This window comes from Chelon labrosus, assembly GCF_963514085.1.
Source record: "Chelon labrosus genome assembly, chromosome: 10".
Taxonomy (NCBI): domain Eukaryota; kingdom Metazoa; phylum Chordata; class Actinopteri; order Mugiliformes; family Mugilidae; genus Chelon; species Chelon labrosus.
Window position 1 is genome coordinate 8,034,057 of NC_140360.1, and position 22,320 is coordinate 8,056,376.

At 42.2% G+C, this 22,320-nt stretch overlaps 1 protein-coding gene across 1 annotated transcript; it reads left to right on the plus strand.

Annotated features, from left to right (window-relative positions):
* The first annotated feature begins 1,001 nt into the window (after positions 1–1,001).
* Positions 1,002–16,485, plus strand: kif5aa (kinesin family member 5A, a). The gene is made up of 28 exons (XM_084553228.1): positions 1,002–1,246; positions 4,564–4,651; positions 4,753–4,826; positions 5,244–5,348; positions 5,577–5,625; positions 5,727–5,782; positions 5,901–5,988; positions 9,034–9,158; positions 9,329–9,433; positions 10,035–10,183; positions 10,631–10,779; positions 10,882–11,060; positions 11,278–11,346; positions 11,445–11,651; positions 12,269–12,415; positions 12,524–12,712; positions 12,891–13,008; positions 13,136–13,194; positions 13,435–13,541; positions 13,695–13,796; positions 14,064–14,124; positions 14,232–14,303; positions 14,744–14,848; positions 15,038–15,254; positions 15,335–15,509; positions 15,802–15,881; positions 16,077–16,116; positions 16,389–16,485. The coding sequence occupies exons 1-28, from the start codon at positions 1,118–1,120 to the stop codon at positions 16,465–16,467; spliced, it is 3,123 nt and encodes a 1,040-aa protein (XP_084409354.1). The 5' UTR covers positions 1,002–1,117; the 3' UTR covers positions 16,468–16,485.
* Positions 16,486–22,320: the final 5,835 nt, after the last annotated feature.

Consider the following 22,320-nt stretch of genomic DNA (forward strand, 5'->3'; position numbering starts at 1 on the left):
ACATCCCTCCTGCTCGCTCACATAGTAAGTCTTATTTTAAACATATAATCCAATAAATAGCTTAATTTCATTTTATAGTCATAGTCACAACTGTAATTTGAAAGTAGAGACTGCTATAGGTGCACGTAGGATTGTATTTTCTGTTTTTTGCTTCCTTTTATAGAAGAAGCGCAGCTGAAACGATGCGTTCATCAAATAGTACCTGGACCTGCAAGCTTTCTGGATTGCATTTGCAAGTATCATCAATTTTTTTAATTGGCATGAAAATGTCTTGTCAGTCTGGACATTGTGCTGCATCATCATGCCTCATCAAATACTGTAATGCTCATTCAGGGTGAGGTTTCCACTTTTAAACAACCAAGACTTGCATTACTTTCAGGAAATACAGTCAGATATTAGAGAAGGGCCAAAATCTGTTTGTGATATAATGATTTACAGTAACTAATGAACTCATGTGTCAGTCCTGTCTTCGGATGTGACGCCTCAACGTGGAGGGCTCTGGTTTCCTCCTGCGTGTTTAAAGGCTGCTGGGCTGATGATGATGCTGAGGCCGTGGGTACCACTTTAAAGAGACGGGATGCAGACCACGCCCTTCTGCGATCCATCCATAGAGGGCGCTGTGGTGACCGAGGCAGGCCGATAAGCAGCAGCGTTACCCCACTGCCCTTCCAGCAGCATCTCACCTTCAGCCGGCCAGACGCGCATCCACCGCCGCCCCTGAAACAGAAAAAAAGACGAGAGACGCGGACAGCGGCGGAAAAAAAGCAAATCGGCGGAAGGCGGATCGACAACCAGAGCAGACTATGTTAATGATGTAGGGGGTCGTTTTGCGGTTTGACGTCTAACTTAGCCTCTCCGCCTCACTGCGACACGGAAACACCGTCCCGGCTGCGCATAAATAAATCGCATCTTCTCCCAGCCAACCTCTCCACCGTCCCCAGAGTCCGCCGAATTAAGAAGACAGAAAAACACCAAAGCCTCTGCGCGTCCGCCTCGTCGCATTTTATCCAGCAGCCAGATCAGGCCTCGCATCCAGCGTCCGATCGCCTCCAGCCTCAGCAGCATCTTCCCTCTCCTCAGAAAGCAGCAGCAGCAGCATCCTCCTTGAATCTGCGCAATGGCCGATATACCAGCGGAGTGCAACATAAAAGTGCTGTGTCGCTTTCGCCCCCTCAACCAGTCGGAGATTGTGCGCGGGGACCAGTTTCTGCCCAAATTCCAAGGAGACGACACTGTCGTGGTCGGGGTAAGTGAAGAGAGAGGCGCTTTGTTGTGCAGGCAGGCCCTTCATCAATAAATCATAAGCTCGATCCATCTGTTTTGGGCTGTGGATGGGCAAGCAAAAAGAATAATAATAATGAAAAAATAACAGGATACTCGATGTTGCACAGTGAAATATCACACATTTAACCATCATTTTGCCTTTTCACTTAACATGACAAAGCACAAAACATACGGTTATGTTGTTAAATGCGCACTCTGGCCTCCAGAATCAGCTGATTCTGGTTCTGCACTGTAATGAATGAAACGTTGGCAGCCAAATACTTAACTGTCATTAGTAAGCTACTTAATGTGGCCCTTTTGTAAAGATACAGCTGTGTACAAGCATAATCTAAAGTCATATTTTTTCCTTAGGCCTATAATTTGGCCCTAAACGATTAATCCACTATAAATAAAAACTAAATGAATGAAAAGTATCACCCAGGCTCATGTTGAAGTGTCACTGCATTCATTCTTTACTGGTTTACCTTCATCAACATGTCCTGGTTAACGCCAGGAGTCGAGATTTGACTCAATTCCCTCGATTCCACTCTATTGTGTGTTTATTACTCAGCGTTCACTGCTCTAGCAGCACATGCAGATGTGCACGGTGAGGAGGTGAGGCCCTGCCCATGGTCTCTGTAGTAAACAGAGGAGTCTGGAGTCAGACGGAGGCTGGTAAGGGTGGAACCGACCTGATTATGCAGCATGTTTTGTTTACACTGAAGGTCAGGTTGTGTTTCTCAGCCTGGGTACAATCACATATGACCTGGTGTATAATTCAGTATATTTGAAATGCTGTTTTAGTGGTTTTCAGAAACCCATTAGTCATATCTGACTCCTTTTTGTGTCGGGGGATAATAAGATTCATTGGGAATTTCTAATGCGAACTGAATTGTTAAAAGAAGTTGCTAGAATTGGACAATCAGCTGCACTAGCACATTTTTACACTTGCATTTTCTTTTTCCTTTCATTTAAACACAGTTGTTTCTACATTCTCAAATGTACAATAAAGGTTTTGACGCATATGTCTTGGAGAGTAGCATACTGGGCCGTTGCTATGTGGTGATTGATTCTGTCTCTTTATAGTTTCCAAACTTTATTAGTGTAAATGAGGCCAAATAAGACGGCACAAAGGCCTGTGGATCAGTTTCATGTAACATATTTTAGTTTAGTTTTGATCATGTATTGTGTCGTTGTCTTGCGTTAGATGTGTTATTGTTGGCCTTTGTTATCTCAAATCTGAAGGAAGATTAAAAGAAAAATGAGAACAGACTACATTAGGAGTACATCAAGGAGGAGTTAGTCGTAGGCCTTGGTTCTCATCTGGCTGTCAAAAGCAATCTGCAGAGGTAGGAATCATGTTGTAACTTTCTCCAGCGATAATGGAAACGTCTCATCCTGACCTTCCTCTCCCCTCTCAGGATGATGCCGGACAGCACAGAGTCAGAAACCGATCTCTCTAATTGCCTTAAGAGAGGATCAATATTCATTCACTGAGCTCATGCATCACCGACTGACCTGCTTTTCATTCTCCCTGGCTCCACCTCTCTGTCTGTTTCCCTTTCTAGCTTAGATTGTTTTTCTCTCTTTCTGGTCTTTTTGTTTTTTTCACCTCTCCTGTCACTTGTCACTGCCTTTTGAGCTCTAATCTCAATCTCTCTCCTGCTCATGCGTCTCCATTTTTATGTCTCTTTGTGTGCCTCCTACATCTACTTCCCTCTCCCTCCCTCCCTCCCTCCCTCCCTCTCTTGTCCTGGGCCTGAATGTCTGTCTCTGTCATGGAGGTGGAGGGGGGGTGGGCCGCAGATGAGTCAGTTTGTTAATGACATTTAATACAGCTCATGTTCTGGCAGCTCACGTTATTGTGTTGCATTGTGCCCTCTGTATAAGATTGGATACAGGGGCTCAAACAATCGATCCCTGCTCCAAGAAGTAGTCAGTGTGAGGTTTAGAAAATGATGTCAGCCCCGTGACGTGGTCAGTGACTGAATGAAATTTAGGATTCTTGAAACTGACTGACTCACCTTCGCTTCTGATTGAACGTAATTCCGTGGGGATGGTGTTTAATGGCCAGGTTTCTGCCATGTCTGGGCTGAGTCACTCGTCGGTATTTTAGGAGGATGTATTTTGGGGAAAAAGTCTGAAATGAGCAAAATCCTGCACATTCATGTGGATTTAGGATTCTTCTGTATTTCTTTCTCTCTCTCTGGTATTTTGTTTCACACTGATTCTCATCATATGGTGCAAATCTTAAGTAAATATCATCCTTGTGCCTTGCCACTAAGTTCACATTCTGGTTTTATTGACTCGATTGCTTGTAGTGTGCACACAGGGTGATTTTCACTGCACGCCGGCACTTCAAGTCTTTTAGTAATATTTTTTTTCTGAAAAGCCCACAACATACATTTCCTGTTTTCCTTTAGATTCTAAACAAAGCGCCTACACTTTATAGGTTCAAGATTTTAGGAGATGCATGAGTTAGATGGGACACTAAATAAGGCCTATGTGTCTTCAGATAATGTCTGGGATCAGGAGAAACTGCTCGCGTAGCTCTGTACAAGTGGGATTCCAGGGATTCAGTTCGTCTGACTAAGAAATAGTGTAAAACACCTTCAAACCGCAACGCTTCATGCTCACACTTCAGGTTTTGAATGCAATAAACATACAAGATTAAAACATGCTAACTGTTGAGCTTTAATTGTGCTGGTTGGCAGCCTGGCGAACACCGTTGATCTGTGGTTTTCAGTCTCTGGCTAAGATGTAATGGTTACATTCTTACTGCCAAGACAACCATCCACAAAGTGATGGCATTTTTAATACCTTATGCACCTCATGGTGTGAGAAAACAACTCATATCAATATGTTTCTGTTTCGTGCATAAACTTTCATCCAGCAACAAAATGTTAGTAGTCAGTTTATTTCATTATGTCATGTCTCCAGTAAACTCCAGTAAAGTAAAGTATATTCTTAAAGTATATTCATCCAGCCTCCATCCTTAGACGGATCAGATGACCTTACGTTTGCTCATTTTCTAAATCTGACACTGACTAATTCTTGGAACAGGGATTGATTGTTTAAAGTAACATTTTATAGATGACGTGTCTGCTAATGCTTCTAAATATTGTTAATAATTATTGGGTCGACTGTCAGCATTTCATGTCTGTGGAAGAAACAATACATTCAGATTAAACATTGCTCCTATCTTTGAATTATTAATGGGAATGAAATCATCACAGCCTAGAAAGCCTTTTTAATCTGCAGTGGTGTTTTGTTGACTGGTTTGTTTCTGTTCTTTTTCAGGGGAGGTCCTACGTGTTTGATCGGGTGTTTCCAACCAACACTACCCAGGAGCAGGTTTACAACACCTGCGCCAAGCAAATTGTGAAAGGTGCTGACAGACAGATGAAAAGATTAAAATAGCTGACGTTATTGAGAGGTATGTGTGGTCTCACTTGTTGTTCCTTCTTCTCTTTTTATCATTATTCATAGATGTGCTGGGTGGATACAATGGCACTATCTTCGCATATGGACAAACCTCCTCCGGGAAGACTCACACTATGGAGGTAAAGTTTACAAAGCAAAGCAAAAAATTGAAACAGTCTTTAAATGGACTTTCATTCTGTCTGTCCAACCACACCTGAAATCTAAATATTATAAATCAGTCAGTTAAGTGTGCAAATCTGCACTACTAAAATGTTATTTTTAAGACCACACCAGGAAACTGGGAAACTGGTGGCGTGTCACACAGAAGAATTTTAGTTTTTAATAACAGTTGATTTTTTGTGGTTGCACCAGGATAGCATCTCTTATTTTTTCTGTCAGGGTTCTTCTTGGTCTTAGCTTTGATTTAACACACATTTTTTTGAGAATTAAGACAATTAAATACCTTATATATATATTTATTAACAGTTGACAAACTGACCCTCAGCAGCTGTTACTATCTCACACCAGATTATATCCTATCCAACTTCCTGTTGCAGGGCAAGCTGCACGACCCTCACCAGATGGGGATCATCCCTCGCATTGCTGAGGACATTTTCAACCACATCTTTGCCATGGACGAAAACCTTGAATTCCACATCAAGGTGCGATATTGATGAACTGCAGGAGTTGATGTCGTCCGTGTTGGACTTTTCTTTTGGGTGTTACCTTTATTTTTTAAATCATTTTACTCTTAATTAGCTCCATTCTCGTCCTGCATTTGCAGTAATTTAAGTCTGCTTCAGGATAGATGAACAATAATTTAACTTTAAAGCAGCTTTTCTACATGAGGATGCATTAATCATTCCATGTTTTATCCCTTTCTAAAACAGGTTTCCTATTTTGAAATCTACATGGACAAAATCCGTGATCTTCTGGACGGTTAGTGCTATAAAAAAAAACAAAAAAAAAAACATTCATGCTTCACAAACAAAAGCATTTCTATTTGTCACTGTGTCACGTTGATGTTTCTCTATTTTTAGTGACAAAGACCAACCTGGCTGTCCACGAGGATAAGAACAGGGTGCCATATGTCAAGGTTTGTGAAAGTGCCCAATATGTTGCGAGCATCTGTTTATCAGCGGCATCAAATCAATTACACTGTGCCTGTCTCATAATCTTCCTCTCCTCTCCTCTCCCCCCCCTCCCATCCATAGGGGTGCACTGAGCGCTTCGTCTCCAGCCCTGATGAAGTTATGGATGTGATCGATGAGGGCAAATCCAACCGCCATGTTGCTGTGACCAGTGAGTCTTCATCTTTGAGCGTTTAGGATATGCTCAGTGTTCACACATGCATATTCAAATTCATGTACAGTATATTATTATTATTATTATTATTCCATAAAAAAAAACAATATACAACACACAAGGCACATTTTTGCAGCGTAACATTTTGCTCGCCTCTCTTCTTTACACTTCTTTCTCCTCTACTTCCGCATCAGAGAACAAGTTACCCTCTCTTGCCAACATTAGCACTCACGACTTGTTACTGATGCATGAAATGACAGCTGAGCTCGTGAGCCCAGTTATGGTGTCTTGTTATGCAATCTCTGTGTTACTTTGCACATTTTTAAAGCCTTATTCACTCTCTGGAAAAAAAAAAAAATGATTCTGTCTTATTTACTGTAATGTAATTTGCAGGGGTGGAGTGGATTAGGAGGAAATAACAAAGCAGAGCAACATCTCTGCCCTTAATAGCCTTAATATCAATAAAGCATTCCTAGGAACAAACATTAAGAGCTCTGGCTCTTTTCTCGTCTAATGAGTCGGTGTCGGACAGATTTCAGTAAACCTGCGACGGTGTGTTCTTATTAATGCCACAAAAACAACAGGAATAGAAGTTGCCCGATCTGTAATTCCTGCACTTTGTGTTGGCTTCAGTGTTGCTGACTCAGTCCTCCGTGGTCCAGTAGTAATGATAGTACTGAGTGTGTCTAATGGCTCCAGTACCTGCAGGTTTACAGGTTAGGATGATCATTCGGCTGTGTAAAAACAACAACAATAAGGAAACGTTGCTAATAAATAATAAAAGAACTCCTCTGAGAACGATTCAAGCAACCGCCAGTGCAATATATATTCATTTGTTGTTGTGTTGCTTGTGCTGACTCACGGTGCCGAGGTCCACTGCAGACTCAAGTAAAAAGATTCAGTGTTCAACAAAAACACTACTTCACTGTAATAAATCTCAGCCTGTGCAGTTCTTCTTTCTTTGGAGTGAATGTATTTTCTTGCTCGTCACATTGAGGCTTTTTTTTGCAAAGAGCTTTTTGGGCATACGTGTCAAAGAAGATAAATGTGACTCTGCTAAAGTTTTGCCTAAATTAGAGATAAACAGAAACATCTTGTTAAAGTGCTAAATACGGTCAGCTAAGTACATGGTTATCTCATTGAAATGAAACCGTTAATGCAGATAAAGGATTGATTTCCACACATTTGCTGGAGCACAGATAACAAATTCCCCCTCGTAATAAAGAGACAAGCACATAGTTTGTTTATCATTATTAACGACAAACATTACAGATGAATTAATCCAGCTGTAAAGTGATAAAAAAAATACCATTTATCTGGTTCGTTTTACGTAACGATTCTGAATGAACTCTAGTTAATTACATCTCGGGCTGCAGCTCCAGACGTTTAATGGCCTGTGCATTAACATTCTAGCTTCTCAGTGTTAGCCCTTAATTGCTTGAATCACTGCAGTCAGCCCTCCCTGTTACCGTAATCTGATGGTCTCAGCATGCGGGGACCAAGCCAACAAGACAAATTTCAGGTCAGAGCGGGACTCGCATCCAACATAAAGTAAATAAAATACAGCACCTGGGAAAATCTGAAAAAAAAAAAGAGAAAACTCTTCGTTTTAAATCCTCATATTGGCAACAACAGAGAACAACTTAATTTCAGTTATCATCATTTCTCTTTACATTAGCAGTGCTTGGAAACATATGTCCGTTCATTTACAGTAATCATAAGTCTGATCATAGTATCATCTTGAAGTCTTCTCGGCAGATGACAGATGTGTTTGATTCATAGGTTTTTTGTGAAATTATGAAATGTCACAGAGCTACTTCCTGTGCAGACATCAACACTAACTCTGCTACAGAGTCTTACTGCCTCAAAAAAAAAAGAAAGTTCAGATTGTCCGACACAGACTGCTTTAAAACATTTCTGCTGTATGTTGAATAGCATCAGTTCATTCTGAATCATTGTTTGAAAGCACAAAGTCTCAAGACTCAAACCGTATAAATAATTTGAAGATATCGATATCAAGGCAGAAGCAGCAGCTATAGTTTCTTACCAGGTTTTTAGTCTTTGTAGTGAAAAAGGGGCTTGGCTGTTAGGGCCAATGAAATACTGCTAGGTGCAACTCATGCTGTTCACACTGTGCTGCAGCTTGTCAGAAGATATCCTCTGTGCGTGCATAAATGTGATGCAGTTACAACTTTATGATCTCAATGCTGTAACAGCCGATCATACATTGTGTGAGCTAGAAGACTGTATGGCCCTTAGACTATGTGGATTTTACATCCTGGTGGATGTTAATTGGACACCACAAAAAAAATAGGTGACATTTATTTATATGTAAAAATGATTGAGAAATCATCTGTTATGATGAAAATCCTGCTTAGTAACTCAGATTTAAAGCAGCTTTAAAGCGTTGTGTAAAGATAAGACAACAATTCATCCTGTAAAAACTGACTGAATACAGACAGTAGGGGACCGTAGCTGCTGAAAGCCGAGTTCATGGGCACCGCAGCGCTGTCTGGTTTCTGGTCGATGCCTGCTGACTCACTGTGCTGCAGGACGGTGTGCTGATGGCAGTATAGTCTAATGATACCCTGCAGACGCCGAGCTGATGCCCTCCGATATTGTCTGCAGAGAAACCTGAACTTTCTGTCTGAGGGGAGGTCAGGTGGCGAGAGAGGCATTTGGAGAAGTGCTTTCTGTGAAATGGTGATATTCTGCTACAGTAATGGTATATCAGGGTGACAAAAAAAAATGTGGAAGATTTCAAATACACTCTTATTGATTTACTTTTAGTTGAACTTTTACAAGATTTCAAATGCACTAAAGTATCAAAGACTAAAGTATTAAACTATGTTAAACAACCGCTGATCTCATAGTAGTAATTTTAACACAATGTCAAATGATGAAAAATATATAAAGTCCTGAGACCTTTTGTCATGTTCTCTCATCCTGTTTCTTGTCTACTACTGTAATAAGTCAAAAAAGAAAAGCATTCTTTGCCTTTATCACGTCTCTAACTGCTGTTTTGTTCCTGTCCTCGCGCAGACATGAACGAGCACAGCTCTCGCAGCCACAGCATCTTCCTGATCAACATCAAACAGGAGCATGTGGAGACTGAGCAGAAGTTGTGTGGAAAACTCTACCTGGTGGATCTGGCTGGCAGCGAGAAGGTTAAGAGACACTCAGCTGATTTAATTCAACTGCTTATATGTACTGTGTGATTATTTTATATTACATTGTACTTTGTAGATGATGAATCAGCATGCAGGTACATTTAGCCACATCATCAGTGTTTTTTATCATCTCTGATGTCACTTGCTTCCTCTCTTTCCTTATTTAGGTCAGTAAGACCGGAGCTGCAGGCGCCGTCCTGGACGAGGCTAAGAACATCAACAAGTCTCTTTCTGCGCTGGGAAACGTCATCTCTGCCTTGGCTGAGGGCACGGTGAGCTATTATTTCCTTTATTTCACCTCTGAAGTTAATGGTCTGGGATTTACAGTATCACTGAACACTGAAAGTGCTGTAAAGTGACAAGACATGGTTGTAATTTGGTCTTTTAAACCTTTTATTGAAAAACATAAACATATCCAGTTACACTTGTGGCTTTGATTTATATTCAATTCTTACTTTTACTGTAGAAATGAAGGACTTTTCCATTTCGACAACTGGAATTGTCTTATTTACTTCGAGGTTCAGATAGAAAACCAGCCTCCTCTATCATTTATAACGTCTGTGACTTGTCCACTACCCGCTCCTTTCTGCCAGCTCAACAGATTTGGCCTTGAAGTGCCAAATCCATCCCTGCCAGTTATCAGATTAGTTGGAAGCATCACTATCAATCTGCCACTTTTGACAGCAGTTCCAAGCTTTCTTTAGGGTCCAAACTACAAACGCTGAAAGGAAAAAGGAAAGGGGAAGGTTTTTGCTGCTGAAGGATCTCTGCTTAAGTGCAAAGCCCTGACTTACTTTCCTAATTTTTCACTTACTGCTCTTTCTCTCATCATCGTCATCCCTTCTTCACCTCCTTCTGACTCTCTTCCTGCAGAAATCCCATGTGCCGTACCGTGACAGCAAAATGACCCGCATCCTGCAGGACTCCCTTGGTGGAAACTGTCGCACCACCATGTTCATCTGCTGCTCTCCTTCCAGCTACAACGACGCAGAGACCAAGTCAACTCTGATGTTTGGACAACGGTAGATGAATCAGTGAATTCAGTCAATGCATTTTGGAATTATATTACAATACAAACATAATTAAATGAACCAAATAGTAGGAAAGGCAGAAGATGTGTTTATGCTTCTTTCAAATCCCAGATTTTTAAGCAGCTTTTAAGCATTTTAAAATTAGGGCAATGTGCTAGTTTGACCTGAATTCCAAACAAGGCAGATGTAGATGCAGATGCTGACACTGCATGCATTTTAAAATTCATTTTAAGGAAGTAATATTTATTTGCATGGGTATGGCAAAGTCTCAAGCCCAAAAGATTTTGTGGTATGTAAAAGATTATTAGAAATGTCCTTTCATGCTTAAATATCTGGTGATCCTGGAACTATTTTATCATATTTTGGACAAATTATTCAGTAGAACTGTTAATCAAACACAGACAAACAATATAATTAGCCTGCTTTCCTCTGTCACAGTGCCAAGACCATCAGGAACACCGCCTCCATCAACCTGGAGCTGACGGCCGAGCAGTGGAAGAGGAAGTACGAGAAGGAGAAGGAGAAGAACAAGACCCTGAAGGACACCGTCCAGAAGCTGGAGGCTGAGCTCAACCGCTGGAGAAATGGTGGGATGAAACATTTTCTAAGTAGCTCACAACATTATAGACAAAACCGCAATATTCTCACGTGTTTTTTCTTTCTTTTTGTCCGTTCGTTCCTCCTCTCAGGAGAAAACGTGCCTGAGACGGAGCGCACCACGTCAGACATGGTGATCCGGTACGAAGCTGTGGAGGAGCGCCCCGTTTTGGACAATGACACCTCCTCCATTGTGGTCCGCATTTCCGAGGAGGAGAGGCAGAAGTACGAGGAGGAGATCCGCAAGCTGTACAAGCAGCTGGATGACAAGGTTCGAAGACACAGGCATTACCAGTCATTACCACTATTTACGGAAAATCACCGTTTCTAGTGTTGAACTCTCTTGAATGATGTCAGTGCAAATAATAATGTTTAAATGTTTTAGCACCCTTCTCATGAATGTTTAACTATTTTAATTATGGATTCCTTGATGGAAAATTGACATGGACAGTAATGAGTTTGGCCTTTCTGATATAATGTTCGTGCAGGATGATGAGATCAACCTGCAGTGCCAGGTGGTTGAGAAACTGAAGCAGCAGATGATGGACCAAGATGAGGTGAGAAACTCAATCATAAAAAAAAAAGCCCATACACACTATACGCACACACAAGCTGATATATATCCCTCTCTTGTCTGCTCCCTTTCTCCCCTCAGCTCCTGGCCTCATCTAGGGGTGACGGGGACAAGGTCCAGGCTGAACTCGGCAGGCTACAGGTTGAAAGTGACTGCGCCAAGGCCGAGGTGAAGGAAGTTCTGCAGGCTCTGGAGGAACTGGCCATTAACTACGACCAGAAGAGCCAGGAGGTGGAGGAGAAGGGCCTGCAGAACCAGCTGCTGGCCGACCAGCTGTCCCAGAAAATGGTACGTCTCAGGAGCTATGTGAAGAGTCGACTGAGACAGGGTAGTAATGGGGACTGAAGTCAAGACAGATGGTGGAGCAGAAGGACTCGCTTGCTTGTTGCACCACAGAGAAAGGCACCTGTTATAGCAGCACGGTTTGAATGAGGGGGAAATATGCAGAAAATATGTGGCAACCCAACAGTGTGGAGGAAAATACTTTTTATGTGAAGATTATTTTCCTCTTGTGGGAAGATTACATTTGCAGTTCTGTTGGTTTGGTTCTATGCCACGATTAGGGTTAGTTTAAAAAAAAAAATGAAAGAAATTATTTATTTTTAGTAAAGCGTTTTATATTTCTGCAATTGCAGAATTCCTCTTGATGTTGTATTTGATAAAAATGCAGAACTGCTGTGTAACCAGATTAAATTAAATGTATTCTGAGTTTCTAATCCTGAATAATCCTGCAGAACTGCATGCTGCCTTTAGGTGGCACTACTGCAGTATGACTTAAAATGGTCATATCTCAGCTCAAGAGTCTTAATCACTTGACATTTTTGCAAAACATTAATCTCACTTGATGAATTTTAATCCAGATTCCTTCTCAGTTCCTTTCTGTTTCCTTTCTCTCGTTTTCACAGGCCAGTCTGATAGATCTGGAGGCCGAGCTGTCACGTATGCAGGAAGTGAGCGGTCAGCAGAGGAAGCGCATCGCTGATGTCCTCAATGGGCTGATGAGGGACCTCAGCGAGTTCAGCACCATCGTGGGCAATGGCGAGATAAAGTTGGTAAGGAGAGTCACGGGGTTAGAGTGGGTTTGATTTTGATTTGATTCCCGTCGCGTCACACATGACTGATGGAGAATTTGTTTATTTTTTTCTCTCCCCACTCGTCAGCCGGTGGAGATCAGTGGCGCGATCGAGGAGGAGTTTACCGTGGCTCGCCTCTACATCAGCAAGATCAAGTCAGAGGTGAAGAGCATGGTGAAGCGCTGCCGCCAGCTGGAGAACATGCAGCTGGAGTGCCACCGTAAGATGGAAGAGACCGGGAGGGAGCTCTCCTCCTGCCACCTTCTCATCTCTCAGGTAAAGGGTGAAGGAACAGGAATGCATATATATATGGCAGGGGATCAAAAAGAGACAAGCAAAAATGGAGAAAAAGAGATAAATGACAAAAGATGGAATCAAGGAATCATTTCATTTTGGTTGGTTATACTTTGGTTTGTATCCCTCTGACGTTATGTGGGTATTTGTTCTTGTACAGCATGAGGCTAAGATCCGCTCTCTGACCGAGTACATGCAGAGCGTGGAGCAGAAGAAGAGGCAGCTGGAGGAGAGCCACGACTCCCTGAGCGAAGAGCTGGCCAAGCTGCAAGACCAGGGTAACGTCCACAGCCCACACGTTTACGCAGAAAACACTATTGTGAAAATATTTGTGTGTGAGAAGAATCGCTGCCTCAGGGTGCGCCGCTGGCTGCAGCTCTGAAAGCTTTCTGTTTTGCCTGCCAGATAATTCTCTGATGGAGGAGAAGGAGGGAGAGAAGGGCGAGACTGAGGACGGAAATAAGGTAAGAATCCTTGTTTGCGTCCAGTCAGCTCAAGGTTCCTTTAAAGTCACTTTAGTTTAATGTGGCATAACTGCATAAACAGCTTTTTCTTTTGCAAAAAGTAATGTCAGACGGATTCTGTAGCCTTTTTATTTTTGTTATTTTAATGTAACAAGACTTGGAGCAAAAAAAATAAGATTATGTTCCCCTCCCGAGGTTCTGCATCAGTCTGCAGCTTCTCTTTGGTCTTTTCATTTCTAGAAAGCTGTTCGTCAGCAGGACAATCACCGCGGCCTCCATCACAAGCAGCTGGCCCGCCTCCGGGATGAGATCAACGAGAAGCAGAGGATCATTGATGAACTCACTGAGTCCGTCATCATCTTAATTCCTTTTCTTTTTCTTTATTAGTCGTTATAAGCTATTGTTGCAATATATTAACTGTTACCAGAAGTGTTGCTGTTTGCTGTGCATTCATGTTGATGTGATTTCATCCCTCCTCACACCTTACTTCACACCCCCAGTCGTAACTCTAAGCTGGAGCTGGAGCTGGCCCAAGTTCGTGCGGACTTTGAGCGTCTGAAGAGTCAGGACAGCACCAAGAGCGAGCGCCTGGAGGAGCTATCGTAAGTGCCGAGGGGGGTCAGTTTTCAAACTGTGGTCCAACTGATTAATAAGATTTGTTAAATTAGATCATATGTGGTTTAGTAGCATTTCTATGATTTTTTTTTAATGAAAGAAAAGAAAATTTGAGGACAGTCCAGTCTTACTTCTTTTAATTTCCAGCAGAGGGCACCCAAAACAGCACAACACATACTGCACAGCATAAATATTATATTCTCTATACAAAGATACTGTGTTATTTCTAACGGTGCTCTTGCTTTTTGTTTTAGATTCCTGCACGAGCGTCACGAGCAGACCAAACAGGACTTGAAGGGTCTGGAGGAGACCGTCGTGAGTAAAACAGACACCACCGCCCATCTGCCTCATCATACCTCACATCATCGTCATCATCATCAGATTTGTCTCCCTAACCTGCTCTCCATCTGTCTGCCCCCCAGGCCCGCGAACTCCAGACCCTCCACAACCTGCGCAAGCTGTTCGTTCAAGACCTCACGTCGCGGGTTAAAAAAGTAAGACGTTGACTCAGTTTTTTGATCAAATTAAAGAATCTGTGAACCTCTGCTCCTCTTGACTTGTTGAAACTATGCATGACGACGCTGACTACTTATGTGAGCCAGAAAGAAAACATCTAATACAAAATATAAATCATGGGGATAATATATCAACATGTGGAATAACTTTTTTATTTTTTGGCCTAAAAAGGGCTTTTCAACCTTCTTTGCTTTGGACTCTTAAAAAGAGGCGAGGTTATGAGAAGCTATGTCCATCCAAACAAAATAATTTGATCATCTCACATGAATCAGTGACTAAATATTGAGAAAGATTCTTCATTCTTTATTTCCTGTCTTGGAAAGAATGGACATCTTCCTCTATTTTTCCCTCCATTTTAATTTCTCATTGTCGTGCTTCTTCTTCTTCTTCTTCTTCTTCTTCTTCTTCTCCTCTGCAGAGTTCCGAAATGGAACCTGATGATAGCGGGGGGTCTTGCACCCAGAAGCAGAAGATTTCCTTTCTTGAGAATAACTTGGACCAACTTACAAAGGTTCACAAACAGGTGAGAAAACACACAAATTAGAGCCACTGTACATTTTAGTGTTGCTAATATGACTGCAGATGGAATTTCAACAGACAGTCGGATGATGATTGTATTGTAAAGATATCTTGGGGGATCATTTCCATGCTCCTTCACACCTGTGTTGGTTCTGTGCATTCCATGTCATTTAAAACTCTCTATTCCGTCCAGCTGGTTCGTGACAATGCAGATCTGCGTTGTGAGCTTCCAAAGTTGGAGAAACGTCTTCGGACTACTGCTGAGAGAGTTAAGGCCCTGGAGACTGCACTGAGGGATGCCAAGGAAGGCGCCATGATGGACCGCCGCCGCTACCAGCAGGAGGTCGACCGCATCAAAGAGACCATGAAGTCAAAGAACGGTTTAAGGCGCCCCCACGCAGCACAGATCGGTACAGCACTGAATCATTTTATTGATGGTTGTTGTAGTTTATAGATCACCTAACCTTACATCACTTTATCATCGTGACAGCCAAGCCAGTGAGACCAAAGCAGCTGCCTGCCTGCTCCCCTACCAACCCATTCTACCCCTACCTCCGAGCCATCGAACAGGGCAACACCTTCAGCAATGCCCTCTTCCAGAGCAACGTGACACAGCAGAGCGCCTCCAGTGCAAACTCCAACCCCAACTCTGTCCAGAGCAACACGTAAGTGTAACGCTTTGCAGTCCAACATTATATGGCTCAGTCAAGTAAAATGTCATGTTCAGCATATCATGAAAGCCAGGTGCATACTGTGCCTGAAGATCCAGTCCATGTGTATGTTATATGTATGTACACACTTGTAGCAAAAAGGGGAGGAGTCATACAAACTGCTAGGCTCTTCCTTTCAGTGTCAACTATTTTTTGACACTGCATCTCCTTTTCACTCAGGCTATTATTAAATCTCGGAGGTTTCGCAGGTCATTCGTCATACTGTGAATGTTTGTGTTTTTCACAGAGTTTCCACAGCACTGGGCTACAGAGCAGGGAGATATAATGGAGACATACTGGAGTCCTACCCACTGAACATTGACAACGGTATCAGAACAAAGACACCTACCTGTATGTAGACTAATAGCCTTATGAGTATGTTTCAATTCACCTGTACACTTCAGCTTGGTATTCCTTGTTTTTTTTTGTTTTTATATTTGACTGTTATATTGAGCATCATAGTAAGTTGTTAACTTTTTAGTGTTTATCTGTGAAATTAAACTAATGTTTTCTGTCCAACAGGCAACAGCGTCAGTGAAACCAGAGACATTAATGATAACAGGTGAGGCAGCAAACAGAAAGCTTGACCTTCCTTTTATTTTCCAAGACGACTTAAACAATATTACAATTAATCTTTGACATTGGCTATGTGAGAGTTCAGTAAAAGTAAGAGCGTGTCGGAGCCGTTAAATTTAGATTAAATGTCACTGTGACCGCTATACGTTATGGAACTGTTATCACAGGTGTGGTGTCCAGCAGGAGAGATACGTGGCAAATGAGAATGGAGCGGCTGGTTGTGTTGACAGTGTTGTGTTTGTGCGTCTGCGTTAACAGGAGTGAAGTTCACTGTGGCAGCGAGGTGGATGATTCAAACAGGCACTACATCGTTCAGCAGGAGACTGCTGCAAGTTAATGCCATGGTAACAAAGAGTCATACAGACGCACGTTTGGTCTTAAGCTTAGCCATCACAGCTAAATACCTAACCACAAAATAAAATATCAAAAACTGCCTGAGGGTGTGTCAGAAAATAAGGTCTTAATGTTTACATATGTGTGAGAAAAAGACTGGTCCTGTTTGAGCTCTCTTGAAGATGTTTCATCCAAGTAGCTTCTTCAGTTCTAAATGACTGGCGGGGAGTTTAGGTTTTTATTAGGAACATCTATGACTGTTGCCCACGTGAAACACATATAACAGATTATGTCTCAGTCCGGCTGCCCCGTTCTGAGAGGGGTTTTAGAAATGGAAAGATAGAATCTTCCATCAATTTACAGATGTTAAATCTGTATCTAAGAAGTTTCACCCCTGTTCACACCTAGACACTGGAGAGTACCATTCACTGGAGAACGAAAACAGGATCAAAACAGATTACAGGTGGTTATCTGGTCAGTAATAGACCCTAGCCATGTGAGTTCTAGCTGCGCAACACTCGCAGATGTTCTTAATAAAAATCTAAACTCCTCACCAGCCATTTAGAAGTGAAGAAGCTACTTGGATTAGTGGTAAAAATGTCTTCAACCAACAAGCCCAGTTTCCAGTATGTCATCTTTGTCTTGACTTCCTGAAGACTTATGATGTCCTTTGTTATTAAGTGATTGCCGATTAATCATGAGTCAATCAATCGATAAATCATGTTTGATTTAATGTGTTAAAATGAACCAAATTGTTGCTTGATTCATAATAATTCGATGCATCTTTCAGCAGGTTTCTGTGTTTACTTAAACAACGGCTCCCTTTTATTGTCTCTTTGCAGACGACGACCAAACACTGTACCCATTCAAGGACCCCCTCCTCCCATTTGCATGCAGCCTGTCTCCCCATCCCTCCACTGCATCACAGATGAAGATGATGATGAAGATCTGTAGCCCTGTAGTCTTCTAATTAGACGACGCCTCCTCCTGCTCCTATGGTGACCACTCTTGCCCTCAGGCTTGCGGTCCAGTCCCTCCCAGTTCGGTCAAATTAAATCAACTTTCGTTTTTTAAATTACAGAACTAACCACTAAATCAACCCATTGATTCTTCAACCAATCAAGTTGTCACCAAATATCACTAATGTTGAGTACCTCCTTAAGTGGCTGAACTGGAACCAGACTGACCCCATCCCTGATCGCTTCGTACACACATGTTGTAAATAATAGTGCTGTATACTCCAGTAGAGGTTTTTGACCAGCAACTGTTTGTGTGAATGCACAGCCTCCCCCCTCCCTTGCACACATCTTCTTAAGGGCGTCACGTGGGTGACATACAGTAGGCAGAAATGACCTTTTTCTCTGTCATAAATAGGAGTGTAGTGTGTGACACCAGCTTGTAACAGAAGACCCACACTTCGCCTGCATGTCGCTTAGCGGGTTAGCTTTCAAATCTTTGCATGTGTCGTGATTCCGGTCGGGAGCTGGTATGCTGCGAGTGCAGTCTGACCGACTTCGACAGATGTCAGAGAGCGAGACAGAGAGAGACCTGGTTTCCGTTAATCCCGATCCTGGCCGCAGTGCTTTAGATTTTCTATTTTAAAGTATATTTGAGTCCAAGACAGTGCATCGTTGGGATTTAAACAGAGAAAAAGCAACATCTGGATCTCAATTTAATTTGATAGAACAGGGGATATAAAATACGTGAGGGAAATCCACTCCAGGCTAGTAATCTATATATAGAGGAAACCTTTTGCTTTGATATCGTGATGTTGCCGCTGTATGATGCCGTTGTACGTTTTAGGTAGTGCTGCCCACATCTGTTTAATGTGACCAGTTCCCTGCATCTTTAGTCTTCTTACCAAGCCTTAACTAGGATTGATTTCTCACAATCAGACTTATCACATCTGCATACATTTGTAATTACTACCTCTAGAGCTGCTTACTAAGGCTTATTACAGTATACCAAGATATCATCCTTTCGAGATCTTAGGATTTCTACAGAAAGTTGCAACTTTAGAACATTAATACTTGTAAAGTAGATTTAAATATAGTTATCTTCTCCTCCAGTGTCACTCATACACATGCTCCTTCTTCACCAGGATCAGAGCTGAGCTGAAATGTCGTCACAAACCAGAGTAACACAGAAGTTCTTTATCTTTTAGCGACCAACATTATAATGATGTCACCTAATTTTGAATATATACATTTTGATTTGAGGCAGAAGTGAAATCACACGTCAGAGGTTTTTGCAAGACAGAAAGGATGCCATGAAGTGGTTCAAGTATGCTCAAGAGGTTTCTGTTGCTGAGTCGCCAGCTGAGCAGCCACCAGTCTGGCACACTTTGACAGAAACGTGTAGCTGGTTGTCAGGCTGAGCTGTTGTACTTCTGGGAAAAATCCCGACTAGCCAATCGGGACAGAAGGAAACAGCATGTCTGAGTCGGAGCTGAGATGAATCATTGGATTGAAGGGCAAGTTGGAGCGAAAACCTCATTTCGACGCGTCGTTGTGAACATTTTTGATCAAGCGGATGTGTTCAGACTATGAGGAGTAGAAGTCAGCATCAGTTACCAGTTAACATTATATCGATTTATTCAAAAATATGGATTTATGTACAGTAAATGCTGGTGTGTTATGTTAACTTGTGTTGCTTACCTGGACTTGTCCCCTGTGTAAATTTCCCCAGACTGGGAGTGTGTAAAAGGGAATAACCCTCCTCATTCACGTGAGCACCACTCGGCCTGATGCTCTTACCGGCATTGACAACATCTCAGGGCTTCACATTCACAATCATAGCAACCATTGGCCACCACCATTGTCTTCCCCCTAGACTTAAACGTATGTGATTGCCGATAAACAATCAGCTGAGTGTGTCGTCTTCGAGGCTGAGCAGAGGAACAGGATGGCGAAGATAATAAAACAGAAAAAAAACAACGCTGTACATATTAAAAAAACATCACATGACATTTGAAAGGAAATCTCTTACCTGCATCTGGTCAACCCCTACTGTACGTATCCAAACCGACCCTCTACTTGCCATCATATTTTAAGTGTAATATATCTTGATTTAGGAGGGGGGAGTGTGTATTATATTGTCACCCGCTGTTACACCGTCGGATTTTAACATATCTAAAAATACATGTGCGATATATTGTTAATCTTGTAAGTAAAATAGCGTGCATTGACATAGTTAAGATGCAAACAGAAAGGTGCACGCCGACTTTGTTCAGAGTTTGTTTTATTTATTTTCTGTATGCTTATACCGTAGTGTCGACATGATTATGTGAAGAAACCACCGTGCAAAATTTCTGTATATATAGACTCATCGCTATGCTGTATTGTATGTGAGCCACTGTGTTGTAGTACAAAGTTCAATAAACTTGTAGAAAGGAGTTTGTTGCAGGGAGTCATTTGTGTCAGGGGGGGTACCACACTGACAGATGAAAACGTCTCCATCTAGTGAAACTGAATTATAACGCTGAACATGAGTTTCAATCAAAAGCCAACTGCACTCCACTTTCAGGAGATCTCCTCTGAGAAGAAGCAGCAGCAGCCTTCTACTACACCGACAGATGAAATGAAACTGTAACTCTCTGTAACACAAAGTGTAATATGTATGAATTTACGAGGGGAGGGGGGAGTGTGTATTATATTGTCACCTAGCTGTTTCACTGTCAGATGTTAACGTATCTAATATACATTAATTCATCTTCTGTAACCACTTGTTCCTGTTAAGGGTCGTGGGGGGGCTGGAGCCTATCCCAGCTGTCAATGGGCGTGAGGCGGGGTACACCCTGGACAGGTCTCCAGTCTATCACAAGACTAACACAGAAAGACAGACAACCATTCACACTCACACCTATGGCCAATTTGGAATCACCAATGAACCTAACGAGCTATTTTACTTACAAGATTAATAATACAGAGCAGCACAGTGGTGTGGTGGTTAGCACTGATGCCTCACAGCAAGAAGGGTTCATTGGGGCCTTCCTGTGTTTAGTTTGCATGTTCTCCCTGTGTCTGTGTGGGTTCTCTCCAGGTACTCCGGCTTCCTCCCACTGTCCAAAGAGCATGTCTACTCTGTGTGTGTCAAAGTCGCGATTTCACGGTATGACGTGGAAGGTGAAGTTGTGTCAGTAGTACTGAATAACTACACATGGCCCCACAAGGCCCCAATGAACCCTTCCTGCTGTGAGGAATCAGTGCTAACCACCGCACCACTGTGCCGCCTTTCATTGTTAATCTTGTAAGTAAAATAGTAACATAGTAAGATGCAAACAGAAAGGTGCACGCCGACTTTGTTCAGAGTTTGTTTTATTTATTTTCTGTATGCTTATACCGTAGTGTTGACATGATTGTGTGAAGAGATCACCGTGCAAAACTTCTGTATAATTTATATTTATATTGTTTCACACTGTTTCATGTGAGAAGTGTGATTGCTCTGGGTGACTTCTGGTGCATCTATCGCATGTACGCTGGGTGCTTCTTGTTGTTATCGTGACCTCTGACCTAAACAGGAAATTAATTTTCAAACCACGCTGTGAAAGGGACCTTTGCCAAAAAATGATGACACGGAAATTAAGTCACAGCTTTAAATATATATATATAAAAAAGGAAAAACAGTGGGAGACCAATATGATTAACACATGTCCGTTACATGAACCAATCAAATCTCTGTGTAAACACTGCTGTCATCTGCATTTCTGAAATTCTGTTCAAGTGACGGAAGCTCGCTCTGTCAAGGAACTTCCTTTGTCCTCTTTATAAAAAGCTGCTCTTCATCGTTCCCACGAGAAAGGAGGCCGTGATGTAAACAGAAGTGGCATGTTGAGCGTCTTCAGACTGGACTGTCTTGTGTGTGTATGTGTGTGTGTGCATGATTGTACTTATAATAGCACACCTTAACTTTTACAGAAGATATCCAGACTGGGTTGGATCAGATCTGTTACGGTGCTTTCGGGAAATTGTTGGAAACGTGTTGATCTTTATGTGGGGCAATTACAACTTGGTGTTAATGATTATTCTCACAGTGATATTAATGCATCAGCTGCTTTGTTCCCACTGAATGAAGTGAAAACCTTTCTCCTGGCCCTCAATTATTGCTCATCACTCTCTTTATTTGCTTTTATTTGTGGTAGACTATATATATATATATATATATATATATATATATATATATATATATATCAGTTCCACTTAAACTGACTTATACAGCACAAAAAGAAAGGAAATGGTTATTTTAATCAGTTGTATTAAGCCTAAATGCTTCTACTTTAATATGTATTTAATTTTTACTTCTATCTGTTTGTCATCTTGACTGATTGTGTGATCCAAAATGGTCCCAGACCAGTGTGGTCACTAGTTTGTCCCAGGGGAGATTTTTTTTTTTTCTACCCCCGATTTCCTCTCACTCAGTGCGCATCCCCGTTGCGCGCTCCCGCCGTTCTGTGGAACAGACACTGGAGACTCTGCGGCACCAGGAGGACGCGCCACTGCTGACCCGTACACCAGGAGTCGACAGCAGGAGTCCCTCCTAACCTCCAGGTGGACACACGGACGCAGACAGGCGGGCGGACGGAGCGTAAAGCCTCCGGCGTGTGTCCTCTGCAGCAGCAGCAGCAGCAGCAGCACGTTCCTCCTGTAACTCCCAACTCAGTCCGTGCAAGAGGAGCGACCCGCAAGGTAGAGAGACAGCACCCTTAATTATTAAGCTTGTGAATGATGTGTTGTGTTTAATGGCGGATGAAATGACACAGCTGATCTTTACTGCGTTGCACTTCGTCTAATACTGTGAACCACAAACTGAGGCGTTGATGCTACAGTGAAATGCTTTGAAGTTGGCTCAGCAGGGACCA